General features: G+C 52.7%; 1 protein-coding gene across 4 annotated transcripts; it reads right to left on the bottom strand.

The window, feature by feature from the left end:
* Positions 1–3,233: 3,233 nt before the first annotated feature.
* Positions 3,234–27,607, bottom strand: LOC108940327 (metal transporter CNNM4-like). 4 transcript variants are annotated; one of them, XM_029257065.1, is made up of 8 exons: positions 25,599–27,607; positions 17,753–17,896; positions 17,502–17,636; positions 16,128–16,297; positions 12,218–12,322; positions 6,613–6,712; positions 4,908–5,083; positions 3,234–4,704 (listed from the first exon to the last, which is right to left on the bottom strand). In XM_029257065.1, the coding sequence occupies exons 1-8, from the start codon at positions 27,031–27,033 to the stop codon at positions 4,486–4,488; spliced, it is 2,484 nt and encodes an 827-aa protein (XP_029112898.1). In that variant the 5' UTR covers positions 27,034–27,607; the 3' UTR covers positions 3,234–4,485. The 4 variants fall into 4 exon arrangements, with proteins under 4 accessions (XP_029112898.1, XP_018617910.1, XP_018617908.1 ...); XM_018762394.2 differs by lacking the exon at positions 6,613–6,712 and adding an exon at positions 12,118–12,144 and having other exon boundaries at positions 12,226–12,322; XM_018762392.2 differs by lacking the exon at positions 6,613–6,712 and having other exon boundaries at positions 12,118–12,322.

The following is a 27,607-nucleotide window of genomic DNA, read 5'->3' as shown; positions in this document are numbered from 1 at the left end:
ATAAATATTATTTACTTCTATAAAGTTACCATACAGCTTTTAAAAAGAGGACCGTTTGGCAAAACTTTTTGAAGGAGATCTTAATTTTGTTTTACAGGAGCTTGGTTTAATTATGAAATCAATTAAACCTTTGTTTCTTCAAGCAATTATTTTGAATGAAGTGTGCAAACAATTCATACGTCTTTCAATAAAAATGTTAGTAGCGTCATACTTTCACAACTGTGTTTTGTCGAAAGTATTGAGGAATTTCATACTGAAAAATTAATGTCCCAATAGTTTGAGGAGGAAAAAAAATACACCACGAAATAATTTTGTATTTGCATACTGTAAGTGGAAATGTTCTAATAGTTTCGGGAGAAAAATACAACTAGAAAGCAAATTCACATTGCACAACTTTTGCACAAGAGTCACAAAATGAAACCTGGCATATCTCCAACCAAAACTTTTAAATGTGAAAACGTCTTTAGGAGTTAAAAAAATATATATATTTTGCCAGCTGCATACAGATCATAGTTGACCTTCATAAAGTCTACTATGAAAACAGTTAGGATGAAAATGAGCTTTTAAAACAGCATAAAAGTAAAAGTTTTAAAAAAAAAATCAGTGGAGGGGAAGTCAGGATGGAGGTTAATGCAATCAGCGCAAAACTATAATGTCAGTTTGGGTTTGGTCAATGCTGGTCACGCTGGCATTTCCCAACATGGGCCCTCGGTGGTTTCGTTCATTGACCTTACCTATAATTTAATTTAAACAAATCTAAATAAAAATTTCATCTATTAAGACTATCGCTAAAAATAAGTAAATCAGTCGTCAGGAATAAATCTGGCAGGCGAGACAGAATAGAAACATTTACCGCTACCAGTTGTTGACCATCTTAAAAGTGTTTGAGTGAAAGTACTGACAGTAAAAAATAGAGAAATATATCTCGTATTTATTACATTTTCCTCTTCTTCAAAAATTGAGGCCGTAATTACAAAACAGTATGTACACATCGCTTTAAATTAAAACATGAGAGAAAGCGGAGCGCGGTACATTTCCCCATTCGGATGCGAAATGATTGCTCATCAAAACTGCCGACAGTGTCGTCAAGTAAAAAAAAAAAAAAAAAAAAAAAAAAAAAGAAAGCCCTAGAATCTGAAACGCTCGGCAAACAAAATTGCTTTTTTCCCCCACCGCCGTAGCCGCCTGCCTGCGTAGGAGCGGCACATTTTTCCTTTCTCAAGGGGAATTCTTCCACGACGGCGGCTGAGCGCGGAGGGGAATCCGCTAGTTCTCAACCGGAGTAAAACCGGAGCCCGAGATACGGACTCGGCGGGGGGTCTGTATGAAATCCCGAGCCTTCGGCGAGCGATCGTTGGGCGGAAGGGCACGTTTCGGTTCGAGACGGCGGTGGGCAAGCCGCTCGTAAACCGTTTGTGACAACGTCTGGCCGCCTTGATGAATTTAGTCAGCGAAATTGTTTTCGGGCCCTCTACTCAGAGGCACATTCAGCATTTTATATATATATAATATATATATATATATAATTTTCTCTGCATTTTTGTGGTTGGCTGGTGCAGAAATGGGCAGGAAAGAAACTGGCTGCCCAGCCTTGGTTTAAGAAACGCACGTCAGCGAGCGCAGCGCCCGATCCGACGGACGGTAGCACTTTACATACTGCAGTACAACACACAACACTTCCCCTAAACTGACCTTCTCCCCTTTTCGGAGGGGCGAACAGATACACCCGCGCAAATGCGTACGCTGCGCGTCTACGACGTGCGACTCGTTACTGGAGCGGCGCGCTACTCGTCCGCTTCTACCGTCAGGCATCTCGCCCACCGTTGATGTTCCCATGAGCCGCGATCATTTCGTCACGAAGGCCGGGTTCTAGTTTTGGCGCATCGTCCTCGCGGGCAGCAGGGACCGAACTCCGTTTCCCCTGTTGAGGATCTGGACTCGCCAGACTTGAGTCCAGATCCTCAACATGGGAAACGGAGAACTTTCCTGACGCACCACTGGGGCGACCCCCTCGCCACGTTCATCCCAGGCCTTTTAAGGAATGATTTACGTTGTGCTTATTTTAAAGAAAAAACAATTAAACTGAACTCAGCTTGGATTCCAGCCCGGCAAAACCACGATCTAAGACACTATGGATTAAAAAAAAAAAAAGGAACCAGATACAAGTTGGTATGGAAGGAGCTGTTTATCACACCAAAACACGCCTTACTAATGGGGGTGATGGGTGTCGCAGCCTAAGGAAGATCGTCCTTTTCCAGACATCCTGCGCAGTGCCTGAGAAAGTCGAGGAACACACTGCGCGTATTTAACACACACACACTTTCTGAACCCATACGGGGTCACGGGGAACCGGGAGCCTAACCCGGCAACTCAGGGCGTAAGGCCGGAGGGGGAGGGGACACACCCAGGACGGGACGCCAGTCCATCACAAGGCACCCCAAGCGGGACTTGAACCCCAGACCCACTAGAGAGCAGGACCTGGTCCAACCCACTGTGCCCCCCCACGTGTATTTAACACCCAGACAAATTTAGCATTTCATCATCTCAGTAGCTCCAAAGCATCAGAAATTACTGAACGAGCCCATTTTATAACAAAATTTAAGGAAACGCGTCGAATGCCACAGGACAATGAAATTATCACAACGCACAGGTGGAAACGGCTTCTACGCCATTCATGGATGTACCGTAGGTACGTATGTATGTGGAAAGTGTTTTATTCCCCATCAGGAAGTCATCACTGTGATAACCATTTTCATAAATGGAGATCGAGAACTGGAACTGAGCAGCGGAGCCCTTCTTCCCCGTGGCGGTGCGAGGATCGCCGGCCGAGGCGCAGAAGGACAGTCGCGCCCCCTTTTCGAGGTCCAGGAAAACGCGGAAGGCTGTGTATCCGCTTCCCTTATAGAACCTTTCGGATTACGGCCGGGAGACGCGCAGCCCTAACGATTTCATATACGCTTTGCCACTGCAAACGGCAGTAAAATACGCAGCGGATCACGTACTGCGAGGGGCGAAGCGTGTTTGTGCCGGAGGCGGGATGGGGGACACCACCCGTGGGAAAGTGAAGCTCATTGCTGCTCGCTGGAAATGTGTGTTCATGACAAAGAAACAGTTTATAAAGCAAACGATTATGAAATACAGACAATTTACAGAAATGCACAAAAAAAAAAAAAAAAAAAAAAAAATCACAAAAATATACAATTTGAATCTTAGGCAAAATAAATACAGCAAAGTTTATATATATTTATATATAAATACATATATTTTATATTGGAAGTCTCGGTTCAGACACACACCCTGCCACTAATGGTTAAAGGTTCCACTCGAGTCACACGCTCAAAGCCGACCGCTGGCAAAAACGAACACGGGACCCGCAGCTCTCGTTGAGATCCACGCGTCAAGATCAAGGTCACTTCAAGATTTCTTCCCGTGTCTTCACCTCCGGGGATGTCCTCTAAGGTTTCTTATGCCGACCCCTTCGTCACGCTCGCTGGTAACACACACACACACACACACACACACACACACTGCGTCATGGGGCATTTACACAAGGACACACACGCCGGGCAAGGCCTCAGACACACAACTCCAGGGAGACCCACGCACAGATTTTTTTTTTCCCCCTCCCCCTCACTTAAAACAAATAAATAGGATTGTCTCTGTCTCTCTCTATGTATATATCTAAAGATTGATAAATTTTAAAAATTCTCATCTTTGATGTCTAGCGTTTTCTCTATGCCTGCACAGTGAACAGCCGCCCGTCTAGCTGTAGTGTACTACTTTGTACTCTTCGCTCTCCCTGAGTTGAGGCTCGTGGTGTCGACGTGCGGAACAGCGGGAAAGAAGAGCGGGGGGGGCCGCGACTCGAGCGCAGACCCCCCCGCGGCGCTTCCGACACCGACGACGCAACTCGTCGAATAAAGGGTCGTCTGCGGCTCGCTGTGTGCGGAGGGGACTCCGGGTGCCTTTTCGTACAAAAGTGAGAAAATAAACGCCTATAAGAGTCTTTAGAAAAAGATCAGTCAGTCCGTGCAGCTTAAGGTTCGCCCTTCCTGCTGCTTCCAGCCCCGACAGCAAGCCCTGCGTGGGAGGAGCTGTACCCTGTGCGATTCAGGCCCCTGCACGCGTGACCTTCCTGCACGATTCTCTCTCTCTCTCTCTCTCTCTCTCTCTCTCTCTCTCTCTCTCTCACGCACGCACGCACGCACACAAACACACACAGGTACACACATACACACACACGAGCCTATTTGCCCCGCATCCTCACCTCCAACACACAGAGCAGTCCATGCTGTGAACTGTCCACCTCCTCAAGATGAGACCCCCCACCCCCCCCCAGTCTCGAGACTCTGGGTGGACGCGGAGCGTCGAAGGTTCACCAGGAAGCCGGGGCACGGCAGACTGCGTGCGGGGGTGTGTTTGCGTGCATCTATACGTGTGTGTATCCGCGTGCGTGCGTGCGTGCGGGCCCTCGGCCTCCTCTCGTCAGATGCCGCCCTCACTGTGGCTGTTGTGGTTGGACTGCCGGGCGGGCAGGCAGTTCTGATCGTTGAGCAGGGAGGTGGTCTCGTCGGGGCCGTTCTCCGTGGCCTCGAGGGGCTGCGCGGGGAGCTGCTCCAAGCGCGTGCGGGCGCTCTCGGGGGACTGCGGCGTGCTGTCCAGTCGCGATGCCATCAGGCCGTTCTGGTACTGAGAGCGCGTGATCTAGTCGGGCGGGAGCACAGCACACGGGGGCAACATCAGCGAGGGAAAACCAAGCGCGTGGCGTGATCCACGTGAACATGCCGGCAATTCAACACGACTGAACCTTTAACATTCTGACCCGGACCCCCAACCACGTCACCGCGCCCGACGACCGGCGTCCGGCCTTAGGTACGAGTTGCTCGGCTTGCGAACGCGGGGCCAACCTTGACGAACTGCAGGTCGGTGAGCGCGCGCACGTTGAAGTCGGGGGTGTACTGCGTCGGAGGGATGCTGTTCAGCTGGTTGCTGCTGCCGCTGACGGACTGCGGCTCGGAGCGGTCAGTGCAGCTGAGAGAAGCCGAGCGGTTGAGACCGCTAAGGTGCGATGGCGAGCGGAACTCTGAAACACAGAAAGCGCCATCAGAGAGCAGGAGGGGGGGGGGGGCGGGGGAAAAAAAAAAGGCACCGATCGCAGCAGGCCTGCGACGGGAGACCTCCGCCTGTCACACGAACACACAGACAGCGGGGGTGGCCACACGCGGCACGTCACACAGCCCAGCGGACGAGAACGGTTAAAGCAGGGTCAGCATCACACGTGAAACAGATGCGGTGCGAGATGAGAGATGTATGGGGGGGGGAGGGGTTGACCAGGACAGTGGGCTTTGTCAGAGCTTCAATCTACAGCATCTGCTGACGGCGACAGGCAGCAGAGAGAGTGGTTAATAAAGACTGGGGTGAACAGAAGAGTAAACACAAACCTAATGGTTCGAGTGAAGGTCTACAACACATTTACTAATAAGGACACTACTTTGGTAGTTTACCGGAGCTCCTTTTCCCGCAGTTTCATTATCCGCGCATTAATTATCTTTTCTTTCATCGGGTTCTGCTCTGAAGCATCATGTGGCCGTGCGTTGTTGCGCTAGTCTGACTGCGGTAAAGTGCGTTTACATCCCGAGGAGGGGAAACCAATCGGATGCCACGAGGAACCTGTAGAAGGTGTCGATCGTCTGACGGTTTCAAAGGGTGTGCGAGTGCGTTAGGGGTTGGCACTTTACATTAGTATTGCATGATGAATGTTGAAGGTATTTGAGTGGCTAAGTGAATGGTGTGTGTGTGTGTGTGAGGGACTCAAGGGGGGTCCGACACAGGAAGCTGGGTTTACACTGTGCTGGAAAGCAGAAACACACGAAAAAAACATTAACAATCCGAGTCACATTACAGCAGTCGGTCAAAAAAAACAGTGTCTCCAACAGGGACGACGGCGCCCCCCCTGCTGAAGGAAGACAGTAACAATGCGCTGGGGCAGTGCCAGCTGTGAGCCTCATCATGGTGGCCATGCCCTTGCACCCATCTCTTTGGGACAAATCCTCTAGAACTGTCCCACCGCCCCATCGCCGGCACCGGGATCGAAGCGGAGGGATCCGGCCGGCCTCCGAGAGCAGGGAGCGGGGGGGCCGGCGCGCAATGCGGCCCGACCCCGGGCCGATCGCAGGGGTCGGGCGACACATGTGAGGTGATTAGTGCTGTGAGTTTGTTATATGATGCCAGGGTGGTGATGCCGTGGGGCAGAGCGCCCCCTACAGTTAGGTCGGCCCACCCTTCCTACCGCTGCCCACCCAGGGAGACTGTTCACGCAGAGCCCTGATCCAGCTGGGTGCTACTCCCCCTCCTCCAAAGACACTTCCACTGTCGTCAGCACGAACATCCTGGACTCCTGGGGCGAGAAGTGCTTTGGCAATAATGAGGGCTGAGCTGAGCTCAGGTTCCAATGGCTCCTACGTGAGCTGCGTCTACTGGATCGCTCTTGCTGGATCAGAGCTCTTCAGAAGCAGCACTTGGTAATAGCCACCCCTGTCTACTCCTCCGGCGGGCGCTGGAGTTAGCTACCCCCGTGTTAGCGATGCTGGCCCCGCACATGCCGGAGTTTACCTGGAAACCGATAGAACAGAGAGAATCTCTTTAAAGAGAGGCGATGAGGACGGGATGGCGGCACTGAGGGGGAGAGAGGGACACAGAAAGAAACGGAAATCTGACAAGAGGAAGAGTAGGCTTACAGGGAGGGGAGATGCAGAAAGAAAGGTGGGTACAACCAGAGCAGGGGGGAGGGAGAGAGAGAGAGCCAAGCACTGATTTAAACAGGTTTTCCTAAATCTGATCAATACAAATCAGGAAAAAACTGAACTACAAAAGCACTGATGAGCCATTGTTATCCTTTGCGCCAAGGCCCATCTCCAAGGCAACTTACCGGTTTACAGACCAAGCTGCTCAAAATTATTTACCCATTTACACAGTTGGGTCATTTTTACTTTATCTGTTGAGGGTAAAGCACACTACAGTAGGATTTGAGCTGTGTTTCTCGATTGCAGGGTGACTAACCACACCACCACATGGTGCCTCATATAATGGATTTAGTGGATTTATCTAATCGAAGGACTGTGTACTCGCAATCTTGAGACCTTTTGTTACATTTGCGTCCGACCAATGTCCCGTACGTGCAAATACATTCAAAGTAAAATTACAATTTGTTCAAACTTCAAGAACTATTTCTATGTCTGACAATTATATTTGTTTGCATTTCAGAAATGTTCTAAAAAGTGTTAAGACGATCCATTTCAGAATACAGAGACAAAAATCAAGGCAAGTGTCTTTTACTGCAATTACAGCGTTCCATCTCATAACTCTTGCCCATTAAAAATAATGGAAAAAGTTAAATAATAATTTGTTCTTGGGCCACAAAACATTTACCCATTTTTCCACTGGACATGCAAAATGCATGCTCTGTGTTTTACGCTCAGAGAAAATCTCATTCAAAACCAAGTCCAGTATTAAAACTGCTATGGATGCCTTTAAATCCAGGCTTAAGTCCCACATGCTCTAAATTACTTATGCATAACACATATTGCAGGCCCTCATTTTTCTATCACCTTTCACTCTCAACATGTAGCTTACTGTTATTTTTTTGTTTTATGCTGTTGTGGTACTTTGTAGAGGCAAGGTGGGTACCCGACGGCACCCGACTCAGACTGGGAGGAGGTTCCATGTTCTCCAGGTGAACTGCTGATTCCAGTAATTTCTGTTCATGTAAGGAGTTTCTCGTAAGTGTGAGATGAAAGCTCAGACAGTACCAATTTTAGGGTACAAATTACATGTGCTCCAAAGTCCACATTCTTGAAAAAATTATGCAGTTTGTTACGTTATGTGAGAGAAATCTCTGCAGCGCTGTTTTCTGCATTCTGCAAATGTTGTCTGTGAGGATGTCAGATGTTACCAGATGTTACCCAAGGTAAAGTCTGGTTGTGAGTCGCAGAGGACACTAGTGGCACATCGGTCAACACGCGGTCTCTGAGCTGCTCTTGGTATCCACAGCTATGGACATACAGTCTTTAGGTGGCGTTTTACATGCTGCCATTTCATCAACACAACAGCAACACTCAAAAGCACAAGCGAACAGCGAGTGACCGACGTGTTCGCAGAACCTTGCCAAGTTCTCGACATCACCTGGCCCTGATCGCGCTGGACCTCCCTGCAAAGTCGCGCTCTCCAAATTCAAGCCCCTGTCAGAAACTGAAATCTCCGACCTCCTGCTGTCACACAGAACCACGACCTGTTCGCTAGATCCGATCCCATCGACACGCCTACAGACCATCTCCCCACAACTCTCCACCTTCATCCCCAAGATCATCAACTCCTCCCTACCCTCTGGCTGCTTCTCATCTGCCTTCAAAACTGCCCTCATTTCACCTCTGGTAAAGAAACCCTCTCTGGATCCTGACTCAATGCAAAACTAAAGACCAGTCTCCCTACTCCCTATGGGCGGCCTGTGATCAACTATCCGAATTCCTCACCCGGAACCATCTCCTCGATAGATATCAGTCTGCATTCAAAGCTGGTCACTCCACAGAAACAGTGCTCCTAGCGGTGTCTGATGCTCTCCAGTCAGCTAGAGCGGCCTCCCTCTCCTTGGTCCTCAACCTCCTTGACCTGTCTGCAGCATTCGACACTGTCAACCACCAGATTCTACTCTCCTCTCTTAGTCGGCTTGCCATCATAGGAATGGCACTAAAATGGCTTGAGTCCTATCTATCACACAGATCCTACCAAGCGGTCTGGTGGGGGTCCTGTTCTCCTTCTTTGCCTCTCTCAACTGGAGTCCCGCAAGGCTCAGTACTGGGTCCCCTGCTCTTCTCAATCTACACCTTCTCCCTCGGCTCTGTCATCGTCTCCCATGGATTCAAATACCACTACTACGCTGATGATACCCAGCTCTTCCTCTCCTTTCCTCCTGGAGCATCAGACATTTCCACACGCATTGCTGCCTGCCTGTCAGACATCTCTGCATGGATGTCTGATCATCACCTCCAACTCAACTTTTCCAAAACAGAGATCCTACATCTTCCAGTCATGACATCTCAATCAAACTGGACAACTAACTCATTTTGCCTACCTCCTCGGCTAAGAGTCTGGGAGTGATTATCGAGAGAGAGACAGAGAGAGTCTTTCTCTCAGCACATCGAAGTCACAACCGGGACGTACAGATACATCCTGCATAATATTCGTAGGATTCGTCCCTATCTCACAACTGACTCTGCCCAACTACTTGTCCAGGCCATGGTGACATCCCGTCTAAGCTACTGCAACTCTCCCGTCTGGCCTTTCTGCTACTGCCATAAAACCTGTACAGCTGATACAGAAGCGCTGCTGCCCGAGTTGTGTTTTCACTTGCCGAAGCTTTCGCATGTATCTTCCCGTAGCTGCCCGGATCAAATTTAAGACCCTGGTTATCGTCTAGAAATGCATCAGTAGAACTGCTCCCAACTATTTACAAGACTTGATCATCCACTACACCCCAACCAGACTGCTACGCTCTTCCATATCTGTCCGCTTTGTGCTCCCATACACGAAAGGTAAAGCATAGAGGTTCTTGGTTCTGGCTCCAGTATGGTGGAACGACCTCCCCCTCTCACTCAGAACTGCTGAATCTTTGTCCACATTTAAAAAAGGGTCTTAAAACTCACTTCTTTGGATTCACTTTTCCCATGATCGCTTACATTCATGTAACGTGTATATGTTCATGCTCTATAACTTTGAGATCATGCCTGTTAAATAATGGATGAACCTTTACGCAGCTACTAATGTAATGTAAATGCTTATATATGAACATAACCTTCAAATATTTTAAAAAAAAAAAAAAAAGGTTATTACTAGGAAAGTGATTTGGACTTGTTTTATGTAACTACCCATGTGATGTACATTGGTTCTTTGTACATTGGTGGAAAGTAACTAACTGTACTTGAGAATCACACGTCTTCATCCAAGTGTCTCTTCCTGCTAATGTAATGCACACATTGTATTTTCTCTGAGATGTGTGTCGCTTTGGAGAAAAGCATCTGCTAAATGAATGTAAATGTAAAAGCTCAGCAGAAATAAAGACTGGAAAGGAGAAGGAAAAGCCAGGGAGGTATGAGGGCAGGATGACAGAGATTGTCTGCCGCACCTCTCCAACAGAACTGGTAATCATCAGTGGTACGTGCACCGGAAAAGTCACCAAGACGGTCAACAGCGAGGCTCCGGAAACCAAAGGCCAACGAGAGAACCAGCGAGTGAGGAGAAAAGGAGCGGTGTTGAGAGAAACCGTGCTGAAACAGAGTCCTGCATATATTCTACCTCTGCGCTCAACCTGAAAACAGACTGAATGTATTAAATGCAAACATGGATGGGGTTTGTCATGCTTCAGCAAGGAAAAGTATCCAGCCAAGGAGCGGTGGGCAACCCGCTGGCCGACAGCCACAACGTGCGCGGTCAGATCCATTTAGACGTTATGTTATAAATATTCCTGGAAACGTCCGAATTACTGAATGAGTGTACAGTGGTCCCCGATTCACTATGGTTTGACTTGCGATTTTTTCAACTTTACGACGGTGAGCTGGCGACAGACATTCAGTAGAAACTGTACTTCGAATTTTGAATTCTGATTTTTTTTTTCCCCAGGCAAGCGATACGAAGAGCGATACTCTCTAGTGATGCTGGGCAACAGCAGCAATCCGCATCTCCCAGCGTGCCACACAGAGGTTTGCATTAAGTGTATTCAATGCTTCTTCGAATTACAATATTTGAATTATGATGGGTTTCGCAGAACGGAACCCCACCGTAAATCGGGGACCACCTGTATATCACTGTAAGCTTTTTTTTTTTTTTTTTTTAAAATCAGGCTATTTATACATGGCGTTCAAAAACATTTTTTGCCACTTTCATTTTTACATGGTCTGTCGTTTATGCTGTAACATTACCGGATGATGCATAAAATGTTGCACATCTGTAACGCGTCATGGAAAAACAAGCAAAATTACACTTTTTTTTTTTTTTTAAAACACAATGTGAAATGCCTTTGTAGGTCCACTGTTACTAATGCTGATGTCATAAAAATTTTATTTAGCTGATGCTTTTCTCCAAAGTGACTTACAATGTTGAGGTTACAATTATTTACCCATTTATACAGCTGGGCAATTTTACCAGAGCAATTTAGGGTAAGTACCTTACTCAAGGGTACTACAGCCGGAAGCGAGGCTCAAACCTGCGACCTTTGGGTCCAAAAAAAGTCGCGCTAACCACTACGCTACCCGCTGCAAACACAAATAAATAGAAGTTCAGGTGTGCATATATCCGATTTCGTGTCAGAGGTCTGAAATAAATTTAAACAATAATTTAGCAAGTCAAGCACAGGAATGGTGAGGAAAAGAGAGGGTGCCCACCCCTGAACTGAGGCTTCACAGCACAACACAAAGTGCGCAAGTTGCCATTATAAGAGGCACCACTAGGTGGCAGTAGCGCAGCATTTAGTTTCCATCACTGCTCCCAGAAGCATAGCAGGCAGGCAATGGCGAGCTCTTCTCCTCTGCAATCTCACACTGGCAGGGCCTGCGGCACGTGCACGACCTTTCCACGTACGTGCGCACGAAGTATTCGCGCGGCCTGTTCGCTACATGTTCGCCGCTTCATGCTTCACACATTTCTGCGCATTCCCGAGCAGATGGGCAGACCCATCCCCCCCCGAGAGAGGGAAAGACCGTCCGCTGGCATGGGAAGGTCATGTATGGGCTCACCTGTAGCAAGCATCTCCATTCCAGTATGATCTCACACACAAACGTGCCGCTAAATAAGAGTGTGTGGAAACGGTGCCGTTATCCCTAACTGATCCCTCGCAGCATCCTCTTCTCAGCATGAACCCCCGTGCCCTTTCCAAATGGCTCACAACACAACGGGATGTCGGCCACCTAGTTAAAGGGCGTTCACGACAAACAGGAGAGCAGAGAGGCGACCGGCCAAACTGAGCCGGATGCGCCGACTCAATTTTATCACACAGTTATGAAGCGCAGGCGCAGAACAAACCCCCGGCGAATCACAGCGGTCGCATTCGCACCCTTTCCCGGGGTGTACCTGAGCATCGCGGTGCCGGCGTGCCACCTGGGGTGGAGGAAAGGGGACGGATGGATGAGCGCGCGGTCAGAGGGCGCAGAGGAAGCTCACGCGGCGGGACACACTCACCCAGCGTCGGCGTGCTCAGGGCCATGACGCCGTAGAAGGAGAAGGGGCCCGTCTCGAACTTCATGTTCTCGTTTCCCGCCTCCACCTCCACTCTGCCCTGAGGAGCGAACGCACAGGTACGCACGGTCAGACAAACACAGCGCAAAGGACACGCAGCTGCATTCATTCGCACCTGGATTGCTCACTGGGGCAGTGAAAGTGTGTGTGTGTGTGGGGGGGGCCCTCGTCACAGCGTTAGACTGCAGCCTAGGAATGCGTTAACTACAGCAACAGCACGGAACAGTTGATCCCGGCGCCGTCTGAGCGCTGCGGTCATCTCCGCCACGGACCCAGAGAGGAGAGGGACTTGGCGAACCCCACCTGCCCACCGCGGGGACCCGATCCGACATCGTAGCCCACCCCCCTACGGTATTTACCGTGGGCCGGAGGGGTCTTGCTCGCACCCGGTACCGGTGCCCAGCCTGGTGGAATTCCAGCAAGACTGAGGGCGGAGTGCAGGACGCAAACAAATATGTACATGTGTGACATTCACACACCGTGTAGATCAAGAATAAACGTAGCCAGAGCGTATTTACATTTATTCATTTAGCTGATGCTCTTCTCCAAAGCGACTTACAGTGTTACGGTTACAATTATTTACCCATTTATACAGCGGAGTTATTATACTGGAGCAAATTTAGGGTAAGTACCTTGCTCACGGGTACTACAGAGGGAGGGGAGATTCGAACCTGCAACCTCTGGGTCGGAAGGCAGCAGCTCTAACCACTATGCTACTAGCTGTCCGTACTCATGCCATCAAAACAGCTCTGACCCATCAAGGCACAGACTCCACAAGACCTCTGAAGGTGTCCTGTGGTATTTGGCACCAAGACGTTGACAGCAGATCCTTTACATCCTCTAAGTTACAACGTGGGGCTTCCATGGCTCGGACTTGTTTTTTCCAGCACATCCCACAGATGCTCGATCGGACTGAGATCTGGGGAATTTGGAGGCCAAGTCGACTCCTTGAACTCTTTGTCAGGTTCCTCAAACCATTCCTGAACAATTTTTGCAGTGTGGCAGGGTGCATTATCCTGCTGAATGAGGCCGCTGCCATCAGGGAATACCGTTGCCGTGAAGGGGTGTACGTGGTCTGCAACAGTCTTTGGGTAGACGATACGTGTCGAAGTAACATCCGCACGAATGCCGGGACCCAAGGTTTCCCAGCAGAACATTGGCCAGAGCATCACGCTGCCTCCGCCAGCTTGCCTTCTTCCCATAGTGCACCCCGCTTCCGTCTCTTCCCCAGGTAAACGACGCGCACGCACCCGGCCATCCATACGATCTAAAAGAAAACGTGATTCATCAGACCAGGCCGCCTTCTTCCATTGCTCCATGGTCCAGTTCTGATGTTCACGTGCCCATCGTAGGCACTTTCGGCGGTGGACGGTGTCGGCATGGGCACTCCGACTGCTCTGCGACTACGCAGCCCCGTACGCAGCACGCCGCGATGCACCGTCACGGCCAGCATTAGGGTTATCGGCCATTTGCGCCACAGCAGCTCTTCTGCGGGATCGGACCGGACAGGCTAGCCTTCGCTCCCCACGTGCATCGATGAGCCTTGGGCGCACATGACCCTGTCGCCAGTTCGCCGGCTGTCCTTCCTTGGACCACTTTCGGTAGGTACTAACCACTGCATATTGGGAACACCCCACAAGACCTGCCGTTTTGGAGATGCTCCGACCCAGTCGTTTAGCCATCACAAAGTCACTTAGATCCTTACGTTTGCTCATTTTTCCTGCTTCCAACGCATCAAATTCAGGAACTCGCCGTTCACTTTCTGTCTAATATATCCTACCCCTTGACAGGTGCCATTGTAACGAGATAACGAACGTTATTCACGTCACCTCTCAGCGGTTTTGACGTTGTGGCCGATCGGTGTATGTGTGTATATATACACATAAACATATATATAAAATATATAAACAAAGCACTATTACGCAATGTAGGATTTATCAATGTTAATTGTTTATATATCCTTAATGTTTAAAGAACGCAGCATAAGGATGTAAGAAGGGAACCCGGTCGCAAGCGGAAGGCCACCTGTGCATGGAGCATCGAGGCCCAGAGTCCATGACCTTAACCACCATTTAACCGTGTAACGCAGGCAAACGTCTACGAAGACACGCCGACACAGGGCCACGGGTAACACGCTTCATTTACCCTGCGTTTACTAGCACGATTTCCTCTTTAACCCATTCTTCGCACACTATGGATGTTGGCAGAGGGACCTTAGAGATGTTCCGCGCAACCGGGCCAGTGCGTGACGGCGTGCGGTTTACCGTCCCCTCGCCGTTTCCTGCGGCGGGGACATAAGAGCCCGGAGCTCAGACCGACTGCGCGCCACCAGCTTCGGTGCGATCGCACATTCTTTTCCGCGACGGCCCTCCCTTAATGCCGCCCCCCCCCTCCCCAACGGGACCCTCCTATTCCCACTCCCCTGCCAAACAGAAGGACAAATATTTGTGCGATGATGACAGTGTTTTGGCTTGGGAAATTACAGTTAATGTTCATTCTAATGTTCAGCCCAGATGCGCTATCATTACCCAGCATTTTTGTCTACATAAGTAAGATGAAAAAATAAACAAAGACTAACAATAACTGCAATTACCAGGAAGTCGGTCCATGTTGCCATAATTGGAGAAGAATACAGAAAGGAGCAGACGATACATCAGCAGGATAAACTCCCATCTCCTCCGGATCTCTGCTAATCCTCCCACTGCTGTGCGCGCGCGCGCGCACGCACACACACACACACACACACACACACACACAAACCAAGATGCATCTCACACATCCCCTTTCGGAGGACCTACATTTAGACACGGCGCTCATATAAATGAATGCTAAGCGTGCCGTACGCCGACACAAGGATGTCGTGCGAGATGATGTAACGTGTTGAAATGTCAGCATCCTCCGGGGAACGCCGGGGCAATCGGGAGCGCGCGTCTACATTCAGACGGGCGAGGCCCCCCCGCCCTGCCGTCCTCCGTATGAATGAGCGTGGGAGAGAAGCCCTGGGCTCTCGCCGGGATCAGGCTTCGCAAGCCCTGCGATGGAGACGGTGTCTCCGCTTAATTATTGTTTAGGGGCATAAATGAGAGAAGAGGCTTATGGAAAAAGCGATGTAGGAAGGATGGCATGTGCTCCATCTTCGCTTTGGCCCCCCATCACCCCCCCCACCGAGAGAACAAACAAGACTTTGAGAAAGCGCGCTCCTTGCGCGAAGGGCTCCGCGAGAGACCGCCGAGCGACCGGCGTGCGACGCCCGACCTTCATCTCGCATTTCGGGTCGTTTCCCGGATTTCGACTGGCGGAAGCGGACGGCAAGGCCGCTCGCGTGGCTGCAAAGCGAGCGATGCGAACGCGCCGGAGAGCGCACGCCAAAAGCGGCTGCCGCTCTACGCCCGCAGGTGGCTCGACGCCCGCGCGGACCTGAAAAGGTGCAAGCGCTACTACACCTGTCCTGGAAAAAACGATGAACGTGTCAAGACATTCATCATCTATTCAAAGTCACGCAGAGCTCCTTTCCTCAGCTTCCTTCGATCTTCTCATCTGAGCTGCATAAAGGGAATAAACAAACACCGACAGGAGCGTTATTCATCTTTAAGTCCACGTGGGGGGGGGGGGGGGGTCCCGCGGCGCTATCCTTTGAACAGCCCACCGAGCGCCGGTCCTCGGGGAACCGACACGACTCCAACACCCCGACCGCCACAATGTTAATGAGGCCCTTTTCTTCTCCAGAGCGGGTCCCATCCAGGCCTAACCACTCCATGGGCTGAATTCCTCTCCGGTGAGAACTAAAAAGGCAAGGGCATCACGGGCGTCCTGGGAGTCAGAGCAGAGCACGCGGGGAGGCCTACCTGCAGGATGAGGATGAAGAAGTCGATGGGCTTGCCGCGCTGGTACAGATAGTGCTGCGAAGAGCGCTTGTCGCTCTCGTTGAACTTGAGCTCCTGGATGACGTCGGGGTGCTTCAGGATGCGCAGCAGCACCTTCTCCGAGATCTGAGCCGGGCTGAAGAGGCTCACCTCTGGAGTTGGGGACAGGAAGGAGTGGGAACCGGTCAGGCGGTCGGAGACGAACCAGCCGCAGTGTGTACACACACACACGCACACACTCGACATACATCCTACATCATCATTTACAGTCATTCATGTAGCTGATGCTTTTCTCAGGAAGCAACTTCCAACGATTTATCCATTTATGCAGTTGCGTAATTCTGTATCAAATCAAGGTAAGCACCTGGGTCAGGGGTACTACAGCAGGAGGTGGGCTTTGAACCTGGGACCCCTCGGTACAAGAAAGCAGATTTAGGCCCTTCGGCACCTGCTGCCGCAATCTGGATAGCGGTTTTAATCGCCATGTTTTTAACTGTTTTACCGTGGCCAGTAAGCATTTGAAAGTCCACGCCCGCGTGCAATGAGAACAGCAGGTATGAGAGCCGTGCAAGGCGCGGTCCTGAGGTCTCAGCTAAAAAAAAAAAAAAACACCACAAGGTGGGTGGAAGAGGATCTCCCTTCTTCCCCTCAGTGGTGCCCCACATGCTTCTTCAACCGTTCAGCACCTGACGACGCGGTGGGTAACCCTGGCGTCTCCCGGTGCACGAGCTGCGCGTTTGCGTGTTCTCCCCGTGTTTGTAGACATGCCTGGGAGAGGACGGCGGTGAACCGCTTCCACACCCTCTCTTACCACGGAAACCACGTGAGTAGTCGCCAAACTCAAAGTCGACGGCACTCACCTTCTTGCTCTCATTACTCATTTATCTGACGCTTCTCACTTACGGCGTCACTCTACCTACAATTATTTACCCATTTATACAGCTGGGTAATTTTTACTGGAGCAATGTAGGGTAAGTACCTTGCTCAAGGGTACAACAGTCGGGAGGTGGGACTCGAATCGGCGACCTTTGGCTCCAAAGGCAGCGGGTCTAACCATTACGTTGCCAGATGCTCCCGATGCCGTTTTCTTAAACAACGGAGGGTCACCCAACTCCAGCTGTACTCATCCGCTGCGCTCACAGCAGTGATGGAGATGTGAGGTTGCGGTTAGTCAGTCACCAGCTCCCTTAGAAAGCAACGGCCGTCCCGTACCGTTTGGCTTCGAAAGCTTTTAGATCACTCCCAACGCAACAGCCGCGTGAATGCGAGTCACAGGAGCCGGTAAAACGCGAAGCAAAAACGAAAGGCTGCTTCGCTCCCCATTCCTCGCGCCCAGCCGAACCTTCGGCGTCTCACCTGTGGCCAGGAAGCGATGCGCTGCCAGCAGCAGCTGAGAGGAGATCTTCACCTTCGACTCGCTCTCTTGCTTGAAGGCGGAAAAGTCCCGCTTGTTCTTGTTGGGAGCCACTTTCTTCCTGTTGCGATTGTCAGCTGGAGGGACACGGGACACTTCAGTGGTCAAACGGGCACACGGAGATGCGCGGCATCGAGCGCGCGCCCCCGCGTCTCCGAAGAGGTTCGTTTGCTTTCGGCGAAGGGGGACTCACTGTAGAGGTCGGACTCATCCAGGATCTCGGACTTGATGATCTCCTCGATAACGTCCTCCAGGGTGACCAAACCCAGCACCTCGTAGAAGGGGTCGCCCTCGCCCTCATTGTTAACCTTCTGCACGATGGCCAAGTGCGATTTGCCTAGGAAAACAGGTGGGAAAGAACACGCAAAGAGCACTCGGGACGCGAAGAAGGCGACAGAAAACGGCTTCCCCCCCTCAAGCAGCATCCCTCGAGGACCCCCGGAGCACACAGCCCGCATTCCACACTTGAAGGGATCATTTAGCCGACACTTTTCCCCAAAGCAACCTACAATGTTAAGCTACTATTTACCCATTTATACATCTGGGCAATTTGAAGATAAATACCTTGCTCAAGGGTACTACAGCTGGGATTCGAACCCGCGACCTTTGGGACCAGCTTCCACATTAATATTCCGCTGCTGTCACCCAGCTCCTAAATGAAGAGAATGCAACTGGGAACCCGCACCGCTAACGTAATACACAGCGCAATATAATATATTTATAATGTGTCACCAACTACATGTATTTATATTTGGTCCTGCCACTATTCGCACCGCTAAGCTCATGGCACTTAGGATACGCTCATACCCATCCTTCTCATTAATTATACTCTTGGCATCGCATTTATTTTATTCAGACCGTCACTTTACGGAAGCCTTAGAACGCCGGAGACGTGCCGTAAACCGAAAGCGCGAACGAGCATCGACGCGTCAAATCCTTTGTACGTGCGAACAACCGGTCTTTAAAGTCTAATCGTATCTTGTGCCATAGAGCCACCCTCGCGCAAAGCACATCGGGCGGCGTTCGACTGCGTGACATCTCTTCGGGTCAGGAGCGGACACGTCAAGCTGCTCGGTTTAATTTCGCCGAACAGCATCCTTCTCGAAGGCGTGGGCTTCACGCGAGTTTAAATTTAATTACAGAGCACCGGACGGCACACAGTTACACAACAGCGACGATGTACGGCTGAGGTTCTAAACCAGGCGGCGGTTGAGGAGACGAAAACAAAAAAACTCCCTTTAACAAAGAAATCGCTTATCGCGCTGCCATGTTGCACAAAACACGTTTTAACTGTTACTTGTGTTGGACAGAAGCTGGAAAAAGAAAGAGCAGTGATCAGTCTCCCGATGAATGGGCTTGTTCATCCACTTAGCTGTGGAACAAACCACGTCTTTTTCAATGACTACCTGACATCCTCATTTATGGAGCTACTGGACATTTAGGCCAAACATTGCATGTGGCTCAGAAACAAAACAGGCCTCCCATTTACTACCCCCCCCAACCCCACCCCCACGTGAACAGCATGCGATGCAAGGCAGGGCGTAATGCGACCGTTCGGCGACGTCGTTTCAGCGTTCCAACGTTCCCATTCCTCTCCGTCCGATTCCGACTCGCGGGTCAGCGCTCCGCTGCTCAGGAGCAAAGGGCTTTCGGCGGAGGAACGCGGCATCGGGACGGCAACACCCCCTCTGATTTCTAAGAGGATGCGACATCTAACGTGACAGCTGGTAGCGTTGCGGTTAGAGCAACTGCCTTTGGACCCAAAGGTCCCAGGTTCGAGCCTCACCTCCTGCTATAGTACTTACCCTGAATTGCTCCAGTAAAAATTACCCGGTGGCATAAACGGGTAAATAATTGTAACCTTAACATTGTAAGTTGTTTTGGAGAAAATGTAAATTTACGTCGTAAGGCTGTAAATAGAAAAAGCGGCATCCGGAACAGAAAAACAAATACCGTCCCGCTGTAGAACGTCCCGAGAGGAGCAGGCAGACATCAGGCGGTTTATTCAACTTGTATAGAAATGTTTATTATCGGAGAAAAGGACGCGTTGCGTGTTTTCAACGTCTCGCCGCGAGCGCTCCGTTAACGGACGCAGGGGTGCGGCACAAGGGGCACAGCTCAGGGGGAATACAGGGTCTGCCAGCAGGCCTTGCGCTCTACCTCTTACTAGGTCTCTTCCCTCGCTCCTGTTACCTGGTCCCCAAGCATCCGCTGTAATCGTCGCTACTCTGCGGAGGAGGCGGGTAAAGAGCATCACGTGCCCTGTACTGCACAGGACTCCCCCCCACACACACACACACACACACACACTCATACAGAGATCAACCGCAACCCAGCGTTGCTCACTCATACGCTCCGGACGGGCGGCGTTCCGAGCCCCTCGCACCCAACTAGTCTGGGAGGACCGTTACGGGGAGCCGCAGTCCCGGAGCACGAACGCGCTGCCGTCATCAGGGTCGCGGCTTTAAAACCGACCACGCCGTCCCCGCGTGACGTAGGGGCGCGTCTCCGAGTTCGGGCGCGTCTCGGACCCTCCTTTGCCTCCCCGCGACACCTGCGCCATCAGCGCCGACTCCCTCGGCACGGAGTCGCCACCTGCGGTTTCAAGCGACGCGTCGGACGCGCGGGCGATTGACGCGGGACGCACCCAAAACCCGCCGCCGTCGTCCGGAGAGGGGACGGCAGACGCCGCGGCGTTATTTAATATAATGGGACGGCAAGCATCACCGTGATTTCAGCAGCCAGTTCACAGCCAAAAGCCCAAGGTTCCAATCCCACCTCCTGCTGTAGTATCCTTATCAAGGTATTTACCCTGAATTGACATGGTAAAAAAAAAAAAAAAAAAAAAAAAAAAAAAAAATCACCCAGCTGCATAAACGGGTAAGCCATTTAATATACGACCCACGCTTTGGAGAAAAGTGTCAGCTAAATGAAAAAGTAATTCTCATTTCGACCTCTTGCCGAGCGTGATGGCGCCTCGGCGTGTTTTCCGCAGGCACTACACCTCCACCTTTGCGCTCAAACTTAGAGCTCCGGGCATGTCGTCGGCTGCGCTCCGAAGGTGTAAACAGAACGACGAGGGGTTAAAAATAAAAAAAAAATTTTTAAAAATTAAAAAATTAATTAATAAAAGCGAGCCAGATAAGGACGCGCACGCACCGAAGGCCAGAGGTTCGCACGCTGGGAAAGCGACGAGCCGTCGGATGAGTCGCGCGAGAAGAACAAAGTGAGCGCGGCGTCTGCGGAAAACCACCTCTGACTTGCACACCAACCGAAGCAGAAAAGCTTTCCGCAGGGATGTGACTCAAAACGCTCCCCCCCCGCCGTCAGGAAATCGGCTCGGCGTGAACATTTTTTTACCTTAAACGCGCCGAGCCGCGTCTCTCACGCACCCTGGGAAGAGGTGAGAGAACGGAGCGGCGCTCCCGCTCGCCGCCGTCCGTCGGCCTCTGGCCCGACCGGTCGCTTGAACCCGGAGGACCGGCCGTTTACCGCAAAAAACCTACATCCTGACGCCCGAGTTGCAACACAAGCTCGAGGTGAGGCTGGGAGACACACCCACGCTCATTCCGGCACAAGAGATCTGCTTAGTCATCTGAAGCAGAGGCCCGACACCTCCGTGCCCCCCCACCCCCCACACCGCTTTGTCAGGATGACTGGTGAGGAACCCCCCCCTCAGGCGAGAGGCGGGGCCTCGTCCTCGCCAACGGCCAACACGGCGTGCTCACGTGCGTGTGAACACGTGCGCCCGCACACACACCGCTCAGCAGACGTATGAATCTGCAGAGCTCGACTGATGAAGATCTGCCGGTCGTTAGAAGCGGGGGGGGGGGGGGGGGAGATACGAAAGCGGTGGGGGCTTCCCGCGTCCGCTGTCTTCGTGCGGGACGGAGAGCGGGAGGCACGGTGCTCGCAGCGACCGCCTTGCACTCAAAGGACCCGGGTTCGAATCCCACCTCCTGCTGTAGAACCCCTCAGCAAGGTACTTACCTTGAATTGCTCCAGTGAGAGCCTTCTCGGCCCCAGGGATTCGTGGGAGTCACTAGATCAGCTCGCCGGTTTTGATTCCCATCATTCCTCGCATGGGTCTGGAGAGCACTTTGGTCACCGCTGGCTTCCGGAGCCAAACGTGACCGTAGAGCAGCTTCCTCCGACGTATGACCTACCGTTCATACCCATAATGCCACTCGCGATGTTAACGTGCGCGGATGAGTCCTAATAACGACTCAACCGCTATAGCCACCGACACCCTCCCCGGCCATCAGGCCCCTGGGAACCACGCTGTCCGTCTTACAAATCTACAGGCTCAAAAACACTTGTTTTTTTTCCTCCAAAAGTGACTTACACTGATTTACCTATTTACACAGCTGGGTCACTTTTGCTGGAGCAATTCAGGGTAAGTGCCTCGATCAAGAGTACTGCAGCAGGAGGCAGGATTCAAACCCGAGGCCTTCAGGTCCAAAGGCGGCGGCTCTGTCCATCGTGCCCCCTACCGCGAATACAGGGCTCGCCGGACATAAACGGTACCAAAAAAAAAAAAAAAAAAAAAAACCACAACAAAATGCAAATAAAAACAACAGAACTGGAGATCCGATCTGTTGCAGGGAAAAAGGAAACAGATCCGTCAGTCAAGACGGAAGGGACACATCGCGTCTCTCTTCGCTGCTTGGGGTCAACGGGGGTCGTCAGGCCCCGGCACCGGACCGCCACCAAACGGTCAAGCGGGTCAGCAATGGTGAGCGCGCTAGTGTGGCCGTCTTACCGCGGTAAGAAAGAACGAGACGGAGCGGACAACGCGATCGTCACGCAACGCCGCCAGGAGCGGCGGGGGTGGGGATTGGGGGGGGGGGGGGCTGCAGAGTCAGCACACGGCACTCAGGCCAAGTGCAGGAAGAGAAAAAGAGGAAGAGGACACTGCGAAAACACAGCGAGCGGCCGGGCGGCCGAAAAGCCGCCACCCCCCCACCCCCCCGCACCCGCCGCCCAGTCACAGCGGCGTCACGTTGCGCAGTTCCTCAAGCCGAATCAGCGCCGTCACCCTTCGCTCCGCAACAGTAAACAAACGCGCGCCAATAAAAACGGCCCCCGCGAGGGACGCGGCCGCGGCAGCTCGACCCCTCTGGTCTCCGGGCCGGGGCGCTCGAGGAATCCGCACGGCTCGGCAAAACACTCGAAGGGCTTCCTCCGTAACAATAACACTCCGCGGCAGATGTAGGAACGACGGTAAACGGGGAGTCGCGGTACGGAACACAGTAACTGGAAAGGTTTGATGGACGGATGGGCAGGAAGGCAGGAAAGACCTTTCTGTTTGCCTTGGGAGTGCCGGGTGGCGCTGGGGGTGCGGTGTGTGTGTGTGTGTGTGTGTGTGTGTGTAGAGCTGGAACTCAGAGCCCAGGTGGGGCAAAGGTTGTGGGGCGATTTGAGAAACACCGATGACAGCGAGCTGGTCCAGAGAGGAGCTGAGCTTCCACAGAAGCCCCGAGGGAAACGAATGAACACACCTGGTCAGATACAGATACACACACACACACACACACACACACACACACACACACACACACACACACTCCTTGAAAATGGCAGATAATCCAGCTCAGCATAACCTACAGACACGCTTGCAGGAGTGTCGCTGATGTGTAACCGCCGCCGGAACGAACCGGCGGGACATCGGTAAGACTGCAGTCCAGTGGAGGGTCTCAGTCCGGTCCAGCTGGGGTGTCCCACATGTACCAAAGGGCGCGTTGTCGTCTCTTCAGCGAGCTCCTGCAGGACCTGATCACCCCCCGTCGTACCCTCTACCACTGGCCACTCTGCGGTCCCACTTACGAGAGGTCCACCAAAGTCTGAAGGTTCTCTGCTTTGGCTCAGATGTGGTGGGATGAACTCCCTGCATCCCTCAGAACTGCTGAATCCCTTTCAGCGTTCAAGAAGGGTCTGGGAACACATCTTTCAGATCCACTTCTCTCCGCATCTCCTGTGCGCTGCATAAATGTACTTCGTACCACCTGTCACGATCATCCCCATATTTACTGAGAATCCCACAAAAAAAAAAAAAAAAACACTGATTTTGGACAAATTGCTTCTAGAGTCACGCATCTTTTCTTTACGCTGAGCCGGACACCGCTTTAGAGCTCAGCGCCTGCGAAATGAATAAAAGGATCAAGACGGACCTGCGGACGTGACCTTCGGCTGCGGACACGACGAAGGATCGAGCGCAGGAACGCGGCGGCCCGAGACGTGACGGCGCGACGGGGGTGTTGCGCGCGTGCTTCAAACGCACGTCGCTTCGCCGCCACATCTAACCGAATCGGCAAACTTCTTCGCGAAGCTTCATTCTTCACCTGGCAACGACCTTCAACGGCTGCATTCTCACCAAGGTGACCAGAGCTAAGAAGGCAGCGATCCGTGTCCCGGCTACATTTTCGGATTTGGGGAAAGACAAGCTTCCTTGCCTTCCTCGAGATTAAAAAAAAAGAAAAGACGTACAAACAAGCGACCATTGACGCGACTCGCTGGACTCGACCTTGGACAGCGCTGCCAGCGCTCGGATGAGGGAAAAACAAAGGTCCTTCAAGTTGAGCGCCGTGCGGTAAATAATTAGTGGAGGAGGACAGGGAGGAGCGGGCGGCCCGAGAAGTGCGGGTCCCCGCAGCGGGGCGACCGGGTCGAGTTCCAGCGCCCGCCGGGATCGGCTTTCGTAGGGCCGGCGCTCAGTCCGCCGCGCATCTATGAGACGGAGAGGCCGTTTCCAGGACCGGATCAGGAAGACGAGCCAGTCCGTGCGTGCGTGTGTGTGTGCGCGCGCCCATATGCACGTCTCCAACTCAAAGTGACCACAAGCAGGCCATCCTAATAATGAGCCCATTCGCGGTTGGGGTGGTACTGATCTCTTATTGTGTGTTGATATATATTCACTTAGTGGACGTTACCTGCAAAATCACTTATAATGTCAAGCTACTTACAGTACACACACACACACACTTTCTGAACCGCTTGTCCCATACGGGGTCACGGGGAACCGGAGCCTAACCCGGCAACACAGGGCACAAGTCCGGAGGGGGAAGGGACACACCCATGACGGAACGTCAGTTCGTCGCAGGGCACCCCAAGCGGGACTCGAACCCCAGACCCACCAGAGAGCGGGACCCGGCCAAACCCGCCGCGCCACCGTACTACTTAGATTAATTTACACTTTTTTTTTTAACAGCTGGGCAATTTTCTCCATAGAGGCACCTTGCCCAACGGGTACCGCAACAGGAGGTGCGATTCGAACCCGTGACCTCTGAGCCATCGTTCGCCATAATCAAGTCTCCCTGGAAGGGGGGTCTACGGGCAAAGCAGAGCGACGCTCAGCCGATCCGCGGGTTCCTCGAGTCGCCGCCACGGCCCTCGTTCCCCCAGGTGCGAATCGCAGCTCAAGTTGGCGCGAACGCCCGGCTGAGCTCCGCGCCGGTGGTGTCGGCGAGACACGGGAGGAGGTGGGAGCGCCAGGCGTTGCACGCGGATGGGTCTCCGGCCTTTAACACGGTACCGTACTGTTTAACTGAGGGAAGGACAAAGTCCACCCAAACAGCAGCGCTGCATCTCACACAACGCGGGCGATAGGAAACAGGCTGCCATTCAAAGGAGCACAGTGTCGCGGTTAAGGAATCCGTCTTGTAACGTGGGGGCTGCTGGTTAAAGGTTAAGGCCCTGGGGGGGTCGGTCCTGTTCCATCCCTGAGTACAGTACTAAGTCCTTCAGTAGAACGTTCATCTGTCCAGACGGGTACAATTGTCCACTGCGCTGGACAAGCAGCAGCAGGTGCCGCCTTCCCCACAAAGGACCCGGGTTCCGACCCGAGCACCCGCTACACCTCGGAGCAAGGTAAATACCCCGAATTAATTCAATTCGACTGTAAGCGGTCGAAGAGCAAGTCTCTCTGCAGAAAAGCGTCAACGGAATAAGCGATCGTAAGCAAAATAATAATCGTAATCACGGATGTTGCAGCCGCAACGAGTTCGACCGCGACCGGGCGCCTGCCTCAAGACCGTACCGACCTTTCTTGAACTCCTCCAACATCGCATCCAGCTTGGTGTCGTGGAATACGAAGTGGACCGGGTGGTTGTAGAACTTGGTGATGGTCTTCAGAGTGGTGCAGTCATCGGGGTCGACGAAGGCCAGGTCCTTGACGAAGAGGATGTCCACGATGTTGGAGCGCTCGTCCTCGAAGACCGGGATGCGCGTGTAGCCGCTCTCCATGATCTCGGACATGGTGTTGAAATCCAGGACGGCGTCGCTGCCGATCATGAAGCAGTTGCTCAGCGGCGTCATGACGTCCTCCACCGTTTTGGTGCGCAGCTCCAGGGCGCCCTGGATCATGTTGAGCTCCTCCTTGACCAGGTCGTTGTAGGGCTCCGTCACCTTGAGCATCTCCACCAGCTTCTCCCTGTTGTACACGGTGCCGATCTCCTGGCCCAGCACGCAGTCCAGCAGCTTGCTGATGGGGTACGAGAGCGGGAAGGTGAGCAGCATGAAGAGCTTGGTCAACAAGATGGTGTTGGCGCCCATGGCCAAGCCGTGGCGGGAGCACAGCGCCTGGGGCACGATCTCGCCGAAGATGACGATGCTGATGGTGGAGGCCACCACGGCGCCCAAGCCCGAGCCGATGAGGTCGTCCAGGAAGATGGTGAGCGTGGTGTTGACCAGCACGTTGCCGAGCAGCAGGGAGCACAGCAGGTAGTTGCCCTTCCGGCGAATGGGCTCGATCTTGCGGGCGTACTTCTTCTCCTTGTCGGTGCCGCAGCTCTGCACGATGCGCAGCTCCATCGGGTCCAGGGCCATGAGCCCCAGGTTGAGCCCGCTGAACATGCCCGACAGCACCAGCAGGGAGCAGATGAGGATCAGCTGGAGCCAGATGGGCAGCAGGTACTTCTTCTCCTCGACCACGAGCAGGCGGCCGTCGCTGTCGCCCAGCAGGTACCACGTGTCCTCGGCGCTCTGCCGCACGCACAGGCTGTACTCCTTGCTGGGCTCGCTCTTGCGGAGCGCCTTCACGATCACGCCGAGCACCCCGCTCGTGCCCTGGCCGCTCACGTTCATGTAGCTGCCGATGCTCAGGTCCTTGGTGAAGTCGGCACAGGTCCGGTTGCCGGAGCTGTCAGCGTCGGCGGCGGCGGCGGGAGCGACGCCGCCCTCTTCTTCTTGCTCTTCTTCCGCGTCGCCGTCGCCGTGCTCCGTGAACCTGATCTGCGCCCAAGTGCCGGAGTTCATGTGCAGCCCGTAGAAGCGGAGCAGGATCCTGCTCTCCTCCGTCACCTGGATCACGCCGCTGTCGGTGGTGGACGCGGGCTTGTCGCTCTTCTCCAGGCGCATGCCCAAGATGCGGCTCGCGCTGCCCGCGGCGCTCCCTGTCTGCGCTCGCCCGGCCGCCGCGCTCCACAGAAAAACAACTAAAGTTAGAAAGCACCCCCGACCGCTCCAGTCTGTCGCCATGTTTGTTGCACTCTCCCTGAGCTGCGAGCTGACGTCACCTATTCATTTTACTCGCCCCGCCCCCCTCGTTAACATAACGCCGCCCTCCGCCACGCCCACCCCAGACGTCAGGTGAGCTCCGCGGGACGCGTCGCTGAACGCTTGTGAAATGTGGCTGAGCGCGGCTGTCGCGGCGAGTAAGCAGATATGTTTTAGCTTAAAATAGAGGGATGCGGAAAAGGAAGACGACGCGGTTTCCCTTTCGTCGCCGCGATCGACATTTCAAAACATTTCAAAACATTTCATCCCAAAGTCCGTTCGCTTCGCTGACGCGGAGGCTCCCGTGCTGTCACTTCCCATACCGTCTTCTGCAACATTACGTCATCCGTTTACGTTGCATCATCGCGGACGTCACAATCTGATTGGTCACGGCGACATGCCCGGAATGGAGAGAATGAGGAAAAAAAAAAACCTGTGACGGGATCTCCTTCATTTAAGATGCGGTTACCCTGCTGCCCAGCCTTGCCGCCAATGACTCCGGGATAGGCTCCGGACCACTGCGACTCCGACTAGAAACTGGCGATTATTAGCGACA

Source organism: Scleropages formosus, chromosome 12 (genome assembly GCF_900964775.1).
Source record: "Scleropages formosus chromosome 12, fSclFor1.1, whole genome shotgun sequence".
In the NCBI taxonomy this organism is placed as follows: domain Eukaryota; kingdom Metazoa; phylum Chordata; class Actinopteri; order Osteoglossiformes; family Osteoglossidae; genus Scleropages; species Scleropages formosus.
The sequence above is the reverse complement of the archived record's forward strand: the minus strand, read 5'-3'. Positions and strand labels throughout refer to the sequence as shown.

What these genes read in the sequence shown, in the direction of transcription:
- LOC108940327 (XM_018762392.2), bottom strand. Translation starts at nt 27,033, where the DNA reads ATGGCGACAGACTGGAGCGGTCGGGGGTGCTTTCTAACTTTAGTTGTT. An exon ending in TCTTCATCCTCATCCTGCAG is followed by an intron (nt 12,323 to 16,127) that starts GTAGGCCTCCCC and finishes TTCGCTCCTCAG; the next exon opens with GGCAGAGTGGAGGTGGAGGC. An exon ending in CCGACCTGCAGTTCGTCAAG is followed by an intron (nt 4,705 to 4,907) that starts GTTGGCCCCGCG and finishes CCGCCCGACTAG; the next exon opens with ATCACGCGCTCTCAGTACCA.